Source organism: Dama dama, chromosome 16, assembly GCF_033118175.1.
Source record: "Dama dama isolate Ldn47 chromosome 16, ASM3311817v1, whole genome shotgun sequence".
NCBI lineage: Eukaryota > Metazoa > Chordata > Mammalia > Artiodactyla > Cervidae > Dama > Dama dama.
This window is the reverse complement of record NC_083696.1, coordinates 1,816,056-1,835,462: the sequence shown is the minus strand read 5'-3', so window position 1 is coordinate 1,835,462 and position 19,407 is coordinate 1,816,056. Positions and strand designations below refer to the sequence as shown.

At 57.8% G+C, this 19,407-nt stretch overlaps 1 protein-coding gene and 1 pseudogene across 3 annotated transcripts in view; both read left to right on the top strand.

The window, feature by feature from the left end:
• The window catches only part of EIPR1 (EARP complex and GARP complex interacting protein 1), a 101,316-nt gene that overhangs the window by 26,101 nt on the left and 55,808 nt on the right, over positions 1-19,407 (top strand). For all 3 annotated transcript variants that reach the window (XM_061163251.1, XM_061163252.1, XM_061163250.1), the window contains one exon: positions 14,972-15,128. In XM_061163251.1, the coding sequence (XP_061019234.1) occupies positions 14,972-15,128 (157 nt within the window). The remainder of the gene's footprint in view (positions 1-14,971; positions 15,129-19,407) is intronic.
• Positions 1,991-3,011, top strand: LOC133071027 (nucleophosmin-like; annotated as a pseudogene).

Sequence of the window (19,407 nt, the reverse complement as noted above, 5' to 3'; positions counted from 1 at the left end):
TGACTTGAAACCAAACACATCCTTCTAGCATGTTGATGTTTGTTTTTCCCTTTTGAAGATCAGCTCTCCCTGTTACCTTGAGAGGGCAGGGCCATCGTGCTCCCTGAGCGGGGGCCAGGCATCAAGCAGGGGCTCCCTCCTCCAGACACCCCGCCAGAAACCTGCGTTGGATCCAAGGCTGGTCGAGTTCAGGGGAATTGGTTTCTTTGCTGTGGGCCCAGAAGTTTCTGAACGCCTAGCTCCAGCGTCCCCCTCCTTCGCCACAGATGCTCTGCAGGGGCTCTTCGCCTCCCTCCCACTCTGGAGGTTCTGTGCGGCTCTGTGGACTGAGGAGCCCCGTGAGAAAGTCCCATGGGGCTCTGCTCTAGCACACCCAGATGTGAACTCTCAAACTGATGTAACTGACCGGAAATACTTTCCCAGGAGTTGGTTTTTAAGTCAACGTGGTTCAGCTGTGTTCACCCCAGCACGTGCATCCTGAGCCCCGGGGTGAAACGGGCTGCCCCAGCTGGAAGGGGCGAGCGCGTCCTCCGACCCAGAGGCCTGCTTAGGAGAGTCCCTCGGCCAACCGTGGGCGCAGGCCTGCTCTCCTCAGGGTCTGAGGGCCCGCCTCTGCCTGTGGAGGGAGAAGGCCTTTCTCCATCCAGTCCCCTGTGTTGCTAGGAGCCGGGTTGCTGATCCCAGAAGGCGAGCTTCAAAAGGAGGTAATTTATCATCTTTGAGTGGAACCCAACTGGTGAGGACTGGCTTCGTCATCCCCTGACAGTGCCCTTGGGGGGTGAAGGGGTGTGCGGTCTCTGACAGGAGCACCAGCCCCGTCACGCGGCTCCGCTCATGACCTGACACCTCCCAAAGGCCCCTCCTGACACCGTTGCACTGGGGGCTGGGATTTCAGTGCAGGAACTTGGAGGGGGGATGCAGACTTTGAGTCTGGTAACCTGTTACGAAGAAATAGGCATTGCTTCTGTCTCCCCACTAGGGTCCTCATCTTGGCAGAAGCTGCCTGAGTGCAGCTGGTCATTTTTAAACCTGTTGTCTTAACAGAGGTTACATTGTAAATACTTGGGTAAAACTTTTAAAAATATACCTTTTTTATAGTATTATTTTGACCTATATCATAAGGCATTTAGCAAGCAGCTATCCTTCCTAGCTCCCCTTTGAAAGCAGAAAGGTTACAAATGATAAATATTCAGGGCCCAGCAGACTCAGATACAGAGAAGGCACTCAGGTATGTAATGAACTGTGCGCTGTTCACATAAGACGCCATCCCATTTTGCCTCCATGTGAATCATAATTACAAAAAAATTGAATTCTTGACCTCCAAGTGTCTGAGTGGTGACGCTGGGTGTGATCGTGAGCTCTCTCTGAGCTGCGCCCCCCGCCCCAGCCGTCCTCACCACTGCGGGCGCTCATTCCTTGACATGGAGGCTGGGTTCAGGACCACCAAGCACCCTCATCGAAGCCGGGGAGTCTCGGGAGCTCGAGAGAAGCTGAAGGTCAGGTCTCTTTTCCGTCCTGACCGGAAAGTGGAGGGCTGGCTCCCTGAGGGTGGAGAGGTTCCCCAGGCCTGGGTGCTTCCCCTGGGAGCCTCCACTCCTGGCCTGGCCTGTAGTGTGAGGGGACGAGACGGGCTTCCTCCGTGTCCCTCTTGTGGCAGAAACAGACGCACATGGTCCGGCGGCTGTTAGCCTGGCTGGTCACAGAAGGACGGGCACATGGTGTCCTGCCCCTGCGTCTTGTCCCCTTTCTGTCCCTGCCTTCCCTGGGCCTGCTTCGCCCTCACCCCATCACCTTCATCCTGGGCAAACCCTGGGGCCAGATTGAGCATGGACGGCCAGGTGGCAGCCCGTGTCTCGAAGCCCGAGTCGGAATTAACACCCCCTAGGAAACACTCCTAGTCCCTGGCGTGATTCCGTCCTGCGCGGCCGCTCGTTCGAACAGTAGTCGTTTAATTCCGTCCGGCTTCTCTCCCACATAAGTGCGTGCCGCCAACCCATGGAGGATTCAGTGGACATGGACACGAGCCCCTTGAGGCCCCAGAACTATCTTTTCGGTTGTGAACTAAAGGCTGACAGAGATTATCACTTCAAAATGGATAATGATGAAAATGAGCACCAGTTATCTTTAAGAACGGTCAGTTTAGGGGCTGGAGCAAAGGATGAGGTACGCATTGTTGAAGCAGAGGTGATGAATTATGAAGGCAGTCCAATTAAAGTAACACTGGCAACTTTGAAAATGTCTGTACAGCCAACGGTTTCTCTTGGGGGCTTTGAAATTACACCCCCTGTGGTCTTACGGTTGAAGTGTGGTTCAGGGCCTGTGCATGTCAGTGGACAGCACTTAGGAGTTGTGGAGGAAGATGCAGAGTCGGAAGATGCAGAGGAGGAGGATATGAAGCTCCTGAGTGTGTCTGGAAAGCGTTCTGCCTGTGGACGTGGTAGCAAAGATTCCCCAGAAAAGAGCAAGGCTTGCTGCTGATGAAGATGACGATGATGAAGACGATGATGATGACGATTTTGATGAGGAAGTTGAAGAAAAAGCTCCAGTAAAGAAATCTGTATGCGATACTCCAGCCAAAAATGCACAAAAATCGAACCAAAATGGAAAAGACTCAAAACCATCAACACCAAGATCAAAAGGTCAAGAATCCTTCAGAAAACAGGAAGAAACACCTAAGACACCAAGAGGGCCTAGCTCTGCGGGAGACATTAAAGCAGAAATGCGAGCTAGAAAAAGCGCGTTGATAGTCCTGGGCGCTACTGGTAAATTAAGCCCAAAGATGGGGCGAGGAAAAGGAGAGACACACATAGTCCAAACTGAGTATCGTCAGCAGTCCAGACTGAAGTCTTCTATTTTAATCTCAATCCCCTTTCCTGATTGGCCACCCACCCATGCCCCTTCCAGGCTGGAAGCAATCAATTGATCTCCTAAAACACCTTGCCTGCTGTGATTCAGCGAACCTTATACTTTGCTTTCTATTTGTGCAATTGCCTCACCTCTGACCATGTATTTCCCTAGCTGCTCAATAAATATTTGAATAAAAAAAAAAACCACAACACTCCCAGAGGCGATAGCCGGAGTGGACTGCTGTGACCGTGGCTTAAGGGAGGTTTTCTCTTGACTGTGTTCTGGTTCCCCGGGAACGTCTGACTTTCAAATTGAAGTCTGACACTCTGCCCCGCCCCCCACACGTATCAGTGACAAAAACCACCTTCACCGGAAGGGTCGTTGCTTTGTACCCTTCTGTGTTTAAAGGCGGGTTTTGCGTCTCTTATGTGACATGGTGATGACCGCTTGGCTCTGTCCTGGGCCGTCTCCACCTGCCGGCCTGGGGTGGACCTGGGGGTGGGCCCTGGCTCACACGTGAGTGTAAATACAGATCCCGTGGAGGAGAGTGTCGGGGAGGTGCAGCGAGAGGCCTGGGTCCTGCGAGGCTGGGCGTGGCTCGGGGGCAGGCTTCTCGATGACGAGGGGGAGCTTGAGCACCTGCAGGAGGGGGGACAGTGTGTGCGCGTGTGTGTGTGCGCGTGTCACACCTGTGCACAGGTCTGGGAGACTCCCGCTCCAGGGGCTGCCTGAGCTGGGCAGCGTGCAAGAGTCCAGGCAGCGGGAGCGGCTGGGCTGCCATGTGGGGCGGGAGCCTGGTGGCCTGGGTTCTGGAGGGGCTGGCAGGCCCAGCTCTCAGGATGGTGGGATAGGCAGCGGGGGAGGGAGGCGCACGCATCTGTCTGTCCCCCGGGTGTCTGTCCAGCTGCTGCTTGCTCTGCATGTCCAGGGCTCGAGAAGAGCCCCTCGGAGCCTCCCCCCGTCCCCACCCGGGGACCAGTGCTGTGGGGCAGAGGATGGATGTGGGGGCTGTGCCAGCCGGGGCCTCTGGTGTGTGTGATGCCCCATGTCAGGAGAGCCCTGGCCTTGGCCCTGATCGTGGAGGTGGGATGCCGGGGAGCCTGGATGAGGAGCGGTTCAGGTTCAGCGCTGGACAGGCAAGTGTGTCCTGTCACTGGGCTGCGGGGAGGTGGGTGAGCTGCTGCTGAAAAGGAGGTGCCGTCGGCATCTCTGCGGGTTGAAAGTCAAGTTGCTAGCCTGCCTGCGGCGAGGACGGGGGGCTGGTTCCGTGCCCCACTGTTAGGAGTCCAGGCTCGCTCTGCTTGCTGCAGGACAGGCTGATAATGGAGAGATGAGCTGGCGGGGCAGAGAATAGCGTCTTTACTCAGAAAGCCAGCAGACAGATGACGGTGGGCTTGTGCCCCACAAGGAACCATCTTGCCAGAGTCAGAATCTCTGCTGCTTTTATACTGAAAGGGCATGGAACAAAGTCAGATGCTTCCTCCTTCCCTTCGGGCCCCCAGGGGAATGTGTGAATTTCTTCCTCCTGGAGCCGTTCACAGGTGGTCAAGAGAATTCCTGTGAGCTAAACCAAGCTCACTTCATGCTCATTACCTGGGAGCAGGGTTCCCGGAGATGGGCCATTATGGATAACTGAAGTCTGGAGGCAGCATTTCTTATGATGAACCTGTGGTGGAATGCAGAGGTTCTTCCTTATGACCCTCGGTATCCCGGCTAGGGAGTCAGCACCCAGGGCACTCTCAGCCCTGGCCCACCTCCTGGGTCTCTGTCTCCTCCCCAGGTTTCTGCTGTTGGTTGTGGAGGTGTGGTCCTGGGTGTCTGGGTGGTGTCAGTTCTTCTTCCCACTGTCCGCTCGGAAGGACGGGACATTCTGAGGCTGGCGTCCTTTGTTTAAAGCCAGATAGAAGGCGGGAGTGGCCTCAGCGTGGCTGAGAAGGGAGGCAGAAAGTGGGTGCCCAGAGGCCAGGGAGGATGGTGGCAGGGGCCTGACTCCAGCCTCCCTCGCCAGCCGGTGGGGAGATGGAATAGACAGTTCTGTCCCAGGAAGAGAGGCCCGCGGGCAGTGAGTGCGGCAGAGAGTGAGCCTGGGTGGGAATCCTGGGCGTGGAGTCTGCTCCAGGAGATGGTGGGTGTGGGGCGGGTTGGGGGGAATGCACTGCGGCTGCAGCAGGGTGGCTGCTGCCCGTCCACGTCCAGGTCTGGGGACGCGGTGGCCCTGAGGGAGGTCCAGGCTGCGTTCTGTGAGTACCCTCCCCGCCCAGCCACTCGCTGAGTCGGCTGACGGAAGGCCCTGGGCCGTCCTTTGGGAAGCCCCCCTCTCAGTAGACTTCCCGCGTGCGCAGGGCCCGCTGTTGTGCGTTTGGAGTAAGACGAGACTGTTTTTAGAGGTCATGCTCTGAGGTGGGGTGTGTCTCCGCCATCCTGCAGCGTCTGACCCAGTTTTCAGCGGAAGCTTTTCTCCGATGGTGAGGATTGCCCCTGGGATCTTCATGTTTGGACTCAAGTGTCTGCCACCTGGACGTGGCTGAGGGTCCAAGCGTGACACTTGAGGAGCCCGAGGGAGGGCGGGGGAGAGGAGAGGAGGTGGGCCCTGTTGCTTAGTGACATTTCCAGCCAGCATCTCTTCTTCCAAGAACCTGGCCATGGCCTGCCTTTGTAATGGGAGCACTTTGGTTTTTCACAGTAGTTGTCCCTGCATCACTGATGGCTGTCATCTGCTTGATGATGCCGGTCAGAGAGGTAGAAGGATTTCCCAAACACCCTAGCAGACCTTTTCCCAGTTGTAACGTTTGCTGTTTCACCATGGTCTATTTTCAGAGAAGTTGGGTAAGTTTAATGAAAATTTCTGAAACTACTGAAGGGTCCCCAGATCTGGTTCAGATTCAGTGTTTGAGCTCCCTTTCTGTTTGGGGATGAGGTCGTGGTCTGTTTTACGGGACCTCTGTGTCACTTAGCAGAGGTTGAGGAGCAGCTGGAGAGCGTCCTGCTTTTCCAGCAAGGAATCGGGTCGTGTGTGGTCCTCTTCACCTGCCGCTCCTCAGGTCCTCGCTGTCCACACTCACCTTCGAGATCTCTCTACTCCTGTCGGAGGTGATAGGGGGACAAAGCCCTGGATGGGGGGACACTGGCAGGTCACCTGGGAGCCCATGCGGTCCTGTGCTTCCGCCCCAGAGGCCACGTGTCCAGGGTTTCACAGGAACCGCTGCTGGAGGAGGGACAGGACCGGTCTGGGGAGCATCCTTGGGGTGGGGTGCAGGTGACGCCGCGTGGAGCCCGGCGGCCTGGGCGGGGCGGGCGGCGGGGCCAGAGCGGAGCTTGGTGTTCCCCGTGGGAAGGGCCTTCCTGGCCGTCCTCTGCTCTCGGGAAGACAGGCGGAGCTTTTACTCAGCTTCCGTGGTGGCTCCCTGCACCATGAGGGGCATGAGGGAGGCTCAAGGAAGGAGCCACCCTCCTGAGAGCAGCACTGAGGGAGATGCTGCACGCTGGGCAGGGCGGGGCCTGGAGACCGCGGAGGGGGCGGGCGGAGGGGCCGGCGGGTGACACATCTGTGGGCAGGCGAGCGGAGTGAGTGGGCAGGCCTGTCTCCCGCGACCACCTCTGCGGACTCGCATCCGTCCACGCAGCCCGCCCCCACCGTGTCACCTCTCGCAGGGGAGGAGGGTCAGGTCAGGTGTCAGCAGGGAGTGTTACCTGGGTTCACCACGCAGACACTCCCCTGCACCCGCCTGCTTCTCAGCCCTGCCCCTCAGGAGCTTTTCAGCGGGAAAACCGCACAGGGTGACTAACTTCAGCTGCCTTTGGGCTTTGCAAAGATCTGAGCGCTTGAAGCTTGTCCAGGAGAAAGTACTGTAAATATGTAAAATGTTACCAGACCTTACGAGCAACTTATGTGTATGTGTGTATGTGTGTGGGTGTTTCACGGAAAGATCCAGAGTTTCCAAAAAGTGACCCTGTTCATTTAAAAAAGACTGATGATCAGACAGACGTGGTTTAAGTTAGTCTTACTTTTGTGTTTTGGAATCCCCCCTTCATGTCCTGCGCTTTGAGCCATTCTCAGTAAAATAAAGTAGGAAGGAGGAGCATTTCCAGTAAGATAAAGGACGGTTCATCGTTCCAGGGCTGTGCGCTCATTTCTAGTTGGCAGGGGTGGTTTTATGAGTGTGCGGCGCAGAGATAGTTCCTTCTCTCTGCCCAGTGCTTTGCTGGGCCAGTGAGGGACTCTGTGTCTGCTCATCAGGCTCCGAGGTGAGCCTGCGTGTCCACGGGCAGAGTCAGGCTTCTGAACTGGCGCCAGCCCCATCACCCCGAGAGCAGTAATGGGCATCAGCGGGGTTCCCCGCGCCTGCAGAGGGCACATGCTTCAGTGGCCGTTCCCTGGGCAACGGCAACCTGAGCCCACTGGCTCCATCGCCGCCCGGCAGCGCGCACACCTGCCAGAGGCGAGCTGCAGCCGTGACGCCTGTGGGCTCCGGTCTGTGCGTTTGCAGTCAGGTGTCAGGGTCCAGCACGAGGAGGAGCCCCTGGGCGGCAGTTCTCGGGGCGCTCGGCCAGACATGCGGCCGCAGCTGTGGGGTGCTGCATCTGCAGGAAGTCGGGTCGGAGAAGGGCAGAGCTCTCCGGGGTCTGCAGCGGGCCTGCTGGGGGGTGAGGCCTTGGAGCAGCCCCGGCCCGCAGGGCTGCAGGGTCGGTGGTCAGGAGGGGGCTCTGGCCGGCCCTGGCCTGCTCCCTGCTGGCCACCAGCACAGGGGCTGGGTGTGTCCCTGTGGTCGCTCAGCGCCACCCATGGGCGCTGCCGGACAGACTCGGTGAGTCAGGACGGCGCTGGGGCCACGTGGAGTCCAGCTGGGGCTGTGAACGTCTCTGGGGGTCTCAGGAGTAAGGACGAGGGTGGTCCCAGCAGAGCCGGGGGCACAGGGCTGGGCTGGAGATCTGGGGTGGGGGAAGTCATGGGTGTGCACCTGTGCCTTTTGGGTCACTTGGCTCCACCTGGCTGGGTGTGGGGGTGATAGAGGCCTGAGGAAGGGCCAGCAGGCTGGCTGGGGTGGGCAGCTGGGGCTCTGGGCTGGGAGGCCATGGAAAGGCGGCTGCCAGCTGGAGGCAGCGGGGGCCTGGAGGGATGAGGGTTCTGGCCTACTCGGGGGTCAAGCTCCCCGGACACCTGGCACCACACCACTCACGGGACCCCTGTAGAGCCTGTCCCCCGCAGCGCCCAGACCCCTCGACCGGGAAGGCCGGCAGGACATGCCCGGGCAGCTGCGTGGTTGTTACGGAGCAGGCTGTGGCTGGCGCCTCAGGAGCTGAGAGGGGAGCGTGCAGTAGGCCGCATCCCAGCTCTGTGGGCCGCGCGGGCCCTTCTCAGGCCCTTCCCGTCGCCTCTGAGTCTCCTTTAAAAGCAGCCCTGTCCTCTGGTGGCCCCCCGAGACAGGCAGCCCCCCACCTGGGTTGGTGGCTGTGGCAGGGGCACGGGGACAAGGCGCTGGGGGCCGGGAGCCGCCCACCTTGCGGCAGTGGGCCGGCTGCTGGTGGTCCTCCAGGAGGCCGCTGTGTGCCCGTGCCGTCTCGTGTCTGGGACAGCAGCACGCCGGACAGCGGCCACACCGGCCCGGGGAGCCGCCTCCTGGAACCTTCTGCCACCTCGCAGGTGCCCCGTGGGTTTAGCGTGGGCGTGAGGAAGCTCCGCACACCAGGGGCCCCCAGACGTGCTCCGTTCCCCCGCCCCATGGTGTTCTGAGGGGAAGAGGATGCCCCCCGTCCTGCCCCACTGGCTCTGCTGTCCCTGGAGGGTTGGGGACCCCGCCCCCTCCCCGTTGTCCCGTCTGGAGTCGGGCACACGGTGCCTGCTGGCCCTCTGAGAGGGGGCCTGGGCCGCCGTGTGTGGGTCTGACGGTGAGATGGGGTGCTATGTGCTGGGCGGGGACTGTGTCAGCTCTCACGGGGCCCTTTCCTCCTGTCGCCGCTGCCCCAGGAGTGGCTGGCTTCTGGGGGGAGACCTACAGGACGTTCTCGGGGTGGTGCTTACGGGGTCGTTGCCCAAGGGAGCCCAGGTTTCCCGGAAGGCGGGCCCTGGCCTATGAACCGTCTCAGGAGCGGAGTGAGAGGCTGTGACTCCACTGCGGGGGCTCAGGGTAGGTCCTGCCCGGTCCCGAGTCTTCGGTCACACCCCCCAGGCGTTGGAGGACCCGGCCCACCTCCTGTCTCCTCTGCGCTGCCAGAGCCCAGGACTGGCGTGCTCCCTGCCTGTGCCCGCCGGTGCTCACGGCCTGTCCCCCCGACCCTGCTGCGGCGGCATCGCCCCACCCGCCCTCAGGCATCTCGGGGTGCAGGGCTCCCACCGCTGGGGGAGATGCCTGTCTGCCCTTTGTTCCTCGCCGCAGGCTCCTTCCTCCTGGGGCATGAAGACTGGGGCTGGTGAGGGGGCGTGCCTCCCTCCCTGGGTGCTGGTGGGTTACACCAGCTCAGCCGGATCCTGCCTCATTCATCCTGCTCAGCCCGTGTCAGCTGGCGGAAGTCTCTGAAAATAGCCTCGGATTCCAAGTCACCGTGCCCCATGGAAGCCTCCTCCCCCGCGGCTGCGGATCAGACTGTATCCCTGGTTGGGCTTTGCTCAGGCTTACAAAAGCTCTTATCTCCTCCGAGTCCGTAAAGCCTGGCCTCCTGCTCCCCACCGCAGTCTGCGCCCTGCGTGGGTGCACTTGGCAGCCTCGAGTGTGCTGTTTCCATGCATTTGCCCGATTATCTTTTTATCTCATTAAGTAAGTGCCTTCAGACCGAGTGTTACATGTAAAAGACAGGCTGGCATCAGATGGGCCTTCGAGACACAGCTCACAGCGCACGTTTTCTCCTTCAGAGCGCTGGGCTGTCCCCAAGCCAGGGGGCTTCGGTGGGCTTTGGGCTGGTGCGAATGAGCCCCGTGAGCCGGGGTGGTCAGTTGGGTCCCTGGGCCTCAGTCTCCTCAGCTGAGGATGCGGGGCATGGTGGGGAGTTGCCTGCGCCGGGTCATCCGTGGGTCTGAACCTGCGGTGGAGACCGGGCTCGTAGGAGGTGGCCCTGCCCGCGGGGCGTGGGGCGGGGGGGCTCCCGGTCACCGGAGAGGAGCAGTAACTCCGGCAGTTAGACTGCGGGGCCTGACCTCAGGGTCGCTTTGAAAACAGAGATAAAAGAAGAACGCCTCGGTGGTCATTACCGCATTTTCCTTCTAAAGATCGGGTTTTCCTTCTTGAAAGCACCTTGGTTTCTTTGATAGCTGGTGGATATGTGTTGAATGCTCAGTTGAGATCCATACAGATATGGAAACCCTCAGAGTTTCAGAGCCAATTTGCGTGTCTCGATGGGTATACCTCCAGCGTTTCTCATTTAGCACTGTTTACCTTCCATTTCATCTGCTTCTGACGACTTGGAGAGTTTTGATAACGCCTACCGTATTCCTTGGACCGAGAGCGCACCCTGACAGTACTCTGCAGCCCTGCACATCTCTCGGGTGGGTGATCTTGGCAGGAGCCTCCCATAGGCCCTGAACCTGGTGGCTTTCTGGTCTTCCTCAGGATGGTTCTGGTGTTTGTCTTTCAATAAGGGGCTTTGGACTTGCCTCGTGTTGATGGAGTTCTTCCCAGCAGATGCGGTGTGGTTTCAGAATTGCTGGCCTCCCTTCCTGGTCTGAAGCAGGCCCTCCACACGCCTTGACTGGTCCCCGAGGCCCCTCCTGGTTTGGTCCTCGAAGGCTCCAGCCCTCATTTCTCTCGGCGTTAGTTCACCTCGTTCTGTCCCACATGGGAGCATTGGCCATACTCCACGCCCTGAGATCCCCGGGCCTGCGAGCCTGCTCAGAACACCTCTGTGCACACTTCCATGTGCCCACACCTTCCCGGGGAAACGGGTCAGGTTGCTCCTGTTCCCAGCAGCTTCCTCTGACTCCCCCGCAGGGAGGGCATCTCCTTGCTTCAGGCACCTCGCCCTGACTCTCACGGCACTTGCTGACCTGGACCTTGTGTTATGCAACCATTTGATGATGTTTTGCATCCTTGTGGGCCACTGTGGTCTGACTGGGCTCCCAGTCTTCTCCGCTGGGGTTCCCCGCTGGCCTCCAGCCTCAAGTGCAGGTGGCGAGGATGGGCAGGGCGTGCCTGTCCTCTTCCCGGCCCCCCGAGTGCATCTGCTCTGTGGCTGCTGTCCACAAGGCCCCGGCCCGCCATGCCCTTAACCCTTAAAGTAGGCCCGTGTCTCCACTGCCCTTTGACCGGGAGAAGGACCCTTTCTGAGGCTTCCACCCGCTGACCCCAAAGGCCACGGGGCGGTGGGCCTTTTACCCCCTGCTGTACGTCCGCCCCGTGGGAATGGCCTGTCTGGGTGGGTCTGCAGGCCTGGCGCGCCTACTGTGACCTGGCTTTGTTCATTTATCGCCTGGCCCCCCAGCGCCCCAGTCTAATGGAGACATGGGACGCTTTGGGTTCAGTGAACCTTGAGCTGCCAGGGTGTGGCCCTCTGCCCGGCGTGTGAGCCCCAGGTAAGCAGCAGAAGGTCCCTGGAGACCGACGGGGGTGGGGGTGTCTTGTTACACACCTGCCTCGTGCTGCGGGGTCCCGACTGCAGGGCATCCGGCCACGTTCCCATCAGCAGGTCCCGTGTCTGAAACTGCCGAGCCCAGGCCTGGCTGAAGGACTATGACTTCAGTGGGGTGACTCCCCTCAGCCTCCTGCTCATTCACTCCTGTTTCCCTTGGCATTTGTGTGGACGCGTGTCTCTATGTGGGGGGCCAGCGATACAGGGGCGGAGGGCCATCTGCTCCATTCCTTGGAGGACGTCTCCTGTTGTCAGTCTGCCAGTTGGCCTTCCTTGGCTGGTACCCTGGCCTGGTTGGTCATTAGTATAATTGCTGCCCCCTGGCTTCTGGCAGTCGCCTACCACCAGCAGGCCACTCTCGCTTCGGGGCCAGGTTTAACTGCTGGGGTCAGAGAGTGGTCACAGAGCCTGTTACCAACAAGCCACGCTTCCCAACAGCTTCTCCTGAGAGCAGGATTGCTGGGTCACCTGGTATGTGGACGATCAGCTGCCAAAATGTTTTCCAGAATGTTTGAATTATTTTACACTCTTTCTAGCAATACTTGAGGAGTACAGTTGCCTTTACATTGACGTTTAGTCTTTCCGGCAGGAATGCAGTCTATCTTGTTTTGGTTTTATTGTGCATTTTTCTCCAGTTACTGCTGGTGTTGAACGTCTTTTCTGGAGCTTTTTGACCATTCATATGTTTTCTTTTGTGAAATGTCTAATTCAGTCTTCTGTCTGCTTTTGAAAATTGGGTTACTTGTCTTATTATTAAGTTGTAGAAATTCTTTATATATATTAGATACAAGCCCTTTATCAGGATACAGATACATGTATTCTGAATATTGTCTCCCAAGTTCTGCATTATTTTTAAAGCCAAGTCTTTCCAAGAGCGGCAGTTTTAAATTTTGATAAAGTCCAATGTCTTTTGGTGAATGAAGTTCTTAATTATAAAGTAGCCTGTTATCAGTCTTTTTCTTTGTCATTTGTGGTTTTTCTGCCTCAATTAAGAAGTCTGCTTGTTCCAGAGTTAGGATATACTACTGTGTATTCTAGAAAGATTTGTATGGTTTTATCTTACTTATTTCCATCTCCAGTCTTTCTGGAGTTAGTTTTTGGATGTGTTGTGAAGTAGAATGCAGCTCATTTTTTTTTCACATGGATGCATAGCTGATCCAGCGTCTTTTGTTGAAAAGATCATCCTTTGTCCACTCCAGTAAGTGTCATTTTGTCCTTTTGTCTTGAATCAGGTGGCCACCTCTGTGGAATCTATTTCTGGGTTCCCTTTTCTTTCTCTGGGCTATTTATCTAACTGGGTATCAGCAGTAAATTAATGCCAGATTGTAAACCATCCAGTTTTGTTCTTCTGCGTGACTGTCTTGGCCATCTGGGTAGTTCACACTTCCATGTAAATTTTAGCATTTCTTCCAAAAAAAAAAAAAAGCCAAGTAGAACTTTGAGGAGTCAGGGCTCTTTGCAGTCGAGAAGTTTCCCATCTATGAACATGGTATGCCCTCCAGTTAGTGAGGCCTCTGCTCTGTTAGCAGTGTTTTGCATTTCGTACCTCTTTCATTTGAGATATTATTGGATATTTCATTTTGTAATTAGATTGTTAATAGTTTTTCAACTTTTGTTTTTAAAAAAATCTTTGTGAATCTATAGATACCAGTTGAATTTTATACATCATCTTTGTGTCTAGCAGTTTTGCTGATTTCCCTCTGTATTTTTACTGTCTGTGTGTAGACTCTAAGATTTTTACACACATAATCCTTAGCGAATAATAGTACTTTTGTTCTTTTCTTGTTCTTACAGCTTTTTTTTTTTTTTTTTTCTTGCCATGCTGAAGTAGTTAGGACCTCCGGTGTAGCACAGAGTATTCTCGTCTCATTCTTCTCCTCAAGGGGGAAGCATTTAACGTCTCACCCGCAGCAGTTAGGTTTGCCGGGTGAGCAGGAAGCTGTAGGAAGCGTTACCTGCCCGACTCTGGAGCAGGATTCTCGGAGGGAGCTGGCTGCGGGGCTCAGCGCTGGCCACCCCTCCTGCACCAGCTGTTTCTGCCGCGTGTCACCTGCTGTCTCGTGCACACAGTCAGCGTTTTGTTCTCAGGTCACTTGCCCCATCACTTTTCAGGGTAGAACTTCCTCTTTCTGTCATTTAGGAAGATTAGAATAACCTGTGCCTCTGCTGGGTGAGTGTTTTGGGCATTTGCTGCTGCCTTCCAACTCAGAGTTACCAGTTAGTTTTTCTCTTTTCAGGAGTTCTGTTGCCAACCCCAGGGGCTCTGCAGTGAAACTGTGAAAGTTAAAATCTCAGCAAAAAAATCCATTTCACTAGTAGACAGAAACTGTCATGCTGTACTCTGCATGGTTAAAGGTGGATGTGTTAACACTGAATTTGCATGTAACACCCATGATTCTTTAAGCTGCAATTCCCTGCCCTGTCAGACCCAGTCAGGTACATGGACAGAGCGCTGAGATAGGGATCAGAGAGACGTGGTTGAAGTCCTGATCCTCCTGCTGACCGTTTGATCGTGGGGGATGATGGTGTTGTGATAACAGCACTGGGGGGCCAGGCATTTCCCATGTGGTCACTGCTGTGGGGTTCCTGGCTGATGAGTTTGGTGTTTAGATCGAAGGACCATGGCATGTAGTAAGAAGTGGGACGTTTTCTAATGGATGGTAAGGTGCTTTTTTTCCCCCTCTTAATTTTTGTGTAGGAATTACTGCTCATGGGGCATTGTTTTCTACAGTTATTTCATATTCTTCACTTGATACCAGTTACTGATTTAACACTGAAGCCTATTCCTTCTTTTATTACCGTTTATTAAAGACCACTTTTAAAGGGGAAGATGTTTAGCACATGTGCTGTTCAGAACCAAGCAGCACATTTTGGAAGAGTTTACGTTTAAGAGTTTGTGGTTCAGCTTTTAATCATGTAACATTAAATCTGTTTCTTTGGTCTCATTTGTGTCTTTTCATCTTATTTTGTGTCTCACTGCAAAAATCTGCTCATAGAAGAGGACTTTTTTAGAGGGCGGAAACCTGGAGCCGGCATGCTCCTTGCAAAGAGGGAACTTGCCTCTCTGTCCACAAAGTGGTCTTGCGTTGAGGTCGGGCCCTGGGCTGCTCTGTGCCAGGGCTTGACCTGTGGCCCCCGGCCCGTGCTCACGGCTTCAGTGGACTGAGGGGCCTGCACCCGCACTGACACTATTTAGCACATATGTGTGAGCACCACACACGTGCTCCTCCGCCCCCGAGCCTGGTGCTCTCACGGGGCTTCCAAGGAAAATGTGTTTAATGTGGCCCTTAGACTCTCTGCACCCACAGTGATTATAGCTTTAGCTGCAGCCCACCCCAGCCCCCCGCCCCGTCTCCCTCCCTTGTTTGAAGAACTATTGAAGAAGAACAGGAGGAAATCAATTTTGAGGAAATTAAATTTTCTTCGGCAGCAGGATGACGTGGAGGCAGGGGAGCAGGGGCTTGAGCTGCGCGGTCGGTCCGGTTCCTTGGGGCAGGGATGTGGGCCGCTGCCTGCGGGGTGGGGGGGCAGCGCGCTCTGCTGACGTCTCCCTTGTCCTGCCCCGCAGCTGCAGACAGCAAAGTGGTGACCTGCGCCGCCGTGTGGAGGATGCCCGCGGAGCTGGAGCCCGGCGGCCAGGAGTCCCCCGAGGACGCGACGAGCCCTGCACACGCCCTGGAGCTGCTCTGTCACCTGGAGCCCGCGGCCCGCGGCAGCACCGCCTGGTAGGCCCCACCCTGCGCGCCCCTGAGGGCAGGCGCCCCGCAGAGGCCGCTCCGGCCTTGTGCAGAGGAGGCAGCAGTAGCTCGCCTTCACTCTGTTCAGTGCCAGTGGTTATCCAGACGACGCGTCTCCGAGGGCCCTGCTGCACACACTCTGGGCGGAGCTGTGTCCGGGGCCTTTCCTGCTGACGTCCGTCCTACTGGTACCTGCTGGGAGGACGGTCAGGCGCCGGCCAGCCCTGAAGCACTCCAGTGCTTTCTGCCTCATAAGTGCATGTCTGCCCCGCCACCCTGTGCATAAACTGACCTCTCTGTCGGCTCTGGCTGGAGGCTTCTGGTGTCACCTTCTGTGGACCCAGTGGATGCCCCTGTGCAGGTCATGTGGTGTCCCAAGTTCTTGGAGGCTTTGTCCCGAATTTATTTCCCCAAACGTCCCGCGCAGTGTCAAGACAGAGAGACACCTCCAGCCTCCCTCAGGGCTCCCTGGCGCATGGCTGCCCATGTACATGGTGACGGGGTGGCTCTGCCTCTGGGGTGACGCACAGACCAACCTCAGAGCACGCCCAGCTCACCCCTCAAGAAGCCCTGTTTCCTAGATGTGACGGAGGGAATGTGCCCTTGTGATGGGCGTGCATGTTACAGCAGGAGTTGTTCTTGATACAGTAGCACTCCCGAGTGTGCGTGTGCGTGCACAGACCCTTCTCAGCCACCCCCTGACAGTTAAACACATCTGGTCCGGCAGGTTAGCACCCCACTGTGCACCCCGCCTTGCTCCAGGGTGATGGGCCCAGGGACCTGGCCTCCAGGAGTCAGGCTCTTTAAGGGGGGACGTGGTGTCAACATCTACCCAGGACCTGGGCGGGCGGGCGGGGGCCAGGCTGGAGTTGTGAGCCCTGTGTATGGGCCCCGAGGGAAGAGATACTCACGAATTGGTGAGGGGGTCTCTGAGGAGGTGATGTCTGGAGCTGAGGCTGATCCTGGTCTCCCCATCTGGGTGTGGGAGGTGGGGAGCACAGCTACATCCTGGGAGGCCTGTTGCCTGGGGGAGTGGAGGGGAGTCAGCACACGCCAGGCCGCGCGGGTCTCTCTCCCCAGGGCATGAGCCGTCTGTGCATTAGGGGTGTGAGGGCCTGTCCTGTCCCCCAAAGCAGAGCCACCCGCACCCCACACGGAGCTGTTTGGAGGCACGTCTCAGATGGCAGCCCAGTCGACAGCCCCGTCTCCCCAGGAAGTGTTTGCACGTGTGTGTGTGGTCCTGAGGAGGACCCAGGCGGATGGACAGCCCGTGGAAGCCCTCTGGGTCCGCAGCCTTGGGCTGCTGTGAGCTGAGTCTCTGAACAGTCTCTGCACACCCAGGTCTCCGCTCTGCTGCCCGGCGCTGGGGGCAGCTGCTGGGCCGGGCGGTGCCGTGTCCGTTTGTGGAGGCGGGGGCTGTGCCTGCGGGGTGTGCGGACCCCGTCTCGGTACCCTTGCTGGCACGAGGGGGGCGCACCTTCTCTGGAGTGTCTTCAGTGCAGCCAGTCTCCTCCTGACGCACGAACTTGAGTCTGGAGAGGCTTGGGGGTGAAGGGTGCTGCTGGTGGTCATGCACGTGGCAGGCGGTGGTTCTGTTCCCTTGTTTCCCTTTGACTTGTCGTCTGTGCTGAGAGCAGATCTAGGAGTGCGGCTCCCAGCCGTCCTGAACGTCCTCCGCTGCTGCCCGTGGGGGCCTCCAGGAGCACTGCACAGTCCCAGGGCCCCAGAGCGTGGCTGTGTCCACTGGCCGAGGCGCGGGCTCCTATCCTCAGAGCCACCTGTCCTGAGCACCCGGGACACTGGGCGGATGGCCTCCTCGCCTCCACCGCAACAGGCAGGGCTGGGCAGTGCCCGGCGGCCGACGCTCGTGTCCTGAGCCCCCTCCAGGGACCGGCCAGGACTGAGGGGGGACACTCTAGAGGGGCTGTGGCTCTGTGTGCATGGTGGGCACACGCTACGGCAGCCGAGCACTGACGTGTCCCGTGTGGGCCCGGGCCCTTGTGCTTGCCTGTCCCAGGTGGCAGTAGGGTCACTGGAAAGCCACCAGATTCTCTAGAGCAGGTCTCCATTCCTGCAAAGGAGGTGACGTTTCTGGTCGTGGCGGGGCCCCTGGATTTGTGGTACCGTCTGTAAATGAGGCAGTGAGGGGCTGGCGTAACGTACCCCCCAAGACCCTCCGGGGCCTGACTCCCCGCTTCTGCCCATGGGGACACAGGTCCCGACGTGGCCTGGAGGGGCTGCCCGGGGAGATCTGCAGCCCTCGACTCCCATGGGCTCAGTGTCACCTCCTCAGGGAGGCTCTTCCTAATGTCTCTCCAGATGACCCCTGCTCACCCCCACTCAGGCCCTTCTGTCATTTTGCACGATTTCATCTTTTGTTGCATCCGTGGTCACCATTGCCTGTCGCTTCGCTGTGCTCCTCCTCCCGTGGCGGTCTCTGTAGACTGAGCTGCTTTCATGGCGGGGCTCTCAACACTATGGACAGCGCCTGGTGCTGCGGGAGAGAAGGGGCGGCTTTCAGCACCAAGGACAGCGCCTGGTGCTGCGGGAGAGAGGGAGCGACTTTCAGCACCAAGGACAGCCTGGCCTGGCGCTGCGGGAGAGACGGGGCGAGTTTCAGCACCAAGGGGCAGCCCCTGGCGCTGCGGGAGAGAAGGGGCGGCTTTCAGCACCAAGGACAGCCCCTGGTGCTGCGGGAGAGAAGGGGCGGCTTTCAGCACCAAGGGGCAGCCCCTGGCGCTGCGGGAGAGAAGGGGCGGCTTTCAGCACCAAGGACAGCCCCTGGTGCTGCGGGAGAGAAGGGGCGGCTTTCAGCACCAAGGACGGCGCCTGGTGCTGCAGAAGAGAAGGGGCGATTTCAGCACCAAGGACGGCGTCTGGTGCTGCGAGAGAGGAGGCGCGAATTGGGGCCACTTGGGGCCACAGTGATGACGCTGAGTCCTGACCGGGCCCTGGGCCCTGGGGGCGGGGTTTATACGCATCGCCTCGTGTGTTTCTCACAGCGACCCTGTAAGCGGGAACCAGCACAGACACACGTAGTTCCCCGGGGGCCCTGCAGCCCACCCATTCCCTGTTCACCCCAGTGTCTCTTGCAGTCCCACGAGGGGGAGGTGTTCGGGAACGCGGCAGGCAAGAGCAGGAAGGGGTGGCAGTCTCCTTCACCGGCTCCTGTGAGATCTCGGCCGTTTCACGACTGCCTTCGGCCGGAGCGCTGAGTAGCCTCCACAGGGTGACTGCAGCCCTGCGTCTCCTCCTGATGCTGGAGAGGCTCTCAGGCTGCTGAGAGGGTGGACCTTGGCTGTGGGCCTGTCCCCCCACCGAGCTGGGGAGCAGAGTCCGTGGTGTGGGAACAGGGCTGCTTCCTGGATGGTGTATGGGGGGCAGGCACACAGATTGTGGGGTCTTGTGGGCGGTGAGACCCATGAGGGTGGGCATCTGCTTAAAGGAGGCGTCACTGAGATCAGAGCCCAGCAATTTTGGGAATGCAGTGCGGTTATGACAGTTGGCTGCAGCCCCTTCCCCACATGCCCTGCTCCCCCCTCAAGTGAAGGGGCCGAGATGGCTGGGGAGCCTCACCCCAGGCTCAAGCCAGCTCTCCCTCAGGCCCTCTCAGATGCTCCGGGCCCTCGATGGGGGACCACCAGCCTCTGCTTTCTGCGCCAGCTTTTAGGGGAAGGTCCCTCTTCAGTGTAGGCGGAGGTAAATGTCACGCTGACGTGCCAGCCTGGCAGAGGGTCGGGGATCTCGGGAAGTGGCGTCCACATTACTCATCCTCATAGGAGAAGCAGAAAGGCACAGGTGTTGGGGTTGAGTGTGGAGGAAACACAAGAAGAGAAGCTTGTGCGGGACGGGGCCTCATCTCTGGTTTTGTGGTTCTCCATTTCAGTCCACAGGATGGAGGAGTGTGTGTTGGTTCAGGTGAATGTTACATGGAGTGAATTCTAAGCTATCCTTAATATCTCCCAAAGCTGTCTCAGAGGATAAGTACAGAGGATGTACGAAGTTTTCAGAGAGCTGACCATTGACTCTGCTGTCAGTGAGGGTGGAAAGGTCTCCGTGGTTATGACAGCGTTGTCACGGGAGACTTAGCAGGTTTTTAAAGATCTGTGTGTGTCTTCCTCCTCTCACTCTACCTGAATGTCCTTAGGTGTAAAGCTTGTGAACTGGAGCCAGAAGTTGCTGTCCTGGTTCCTGCCTCACTGCTGGAGTGGCCTCAGCTTTGAGAGAAGTCTGGAAAGATGCTTGTGTGTGTGTATTAAGTCGCTTC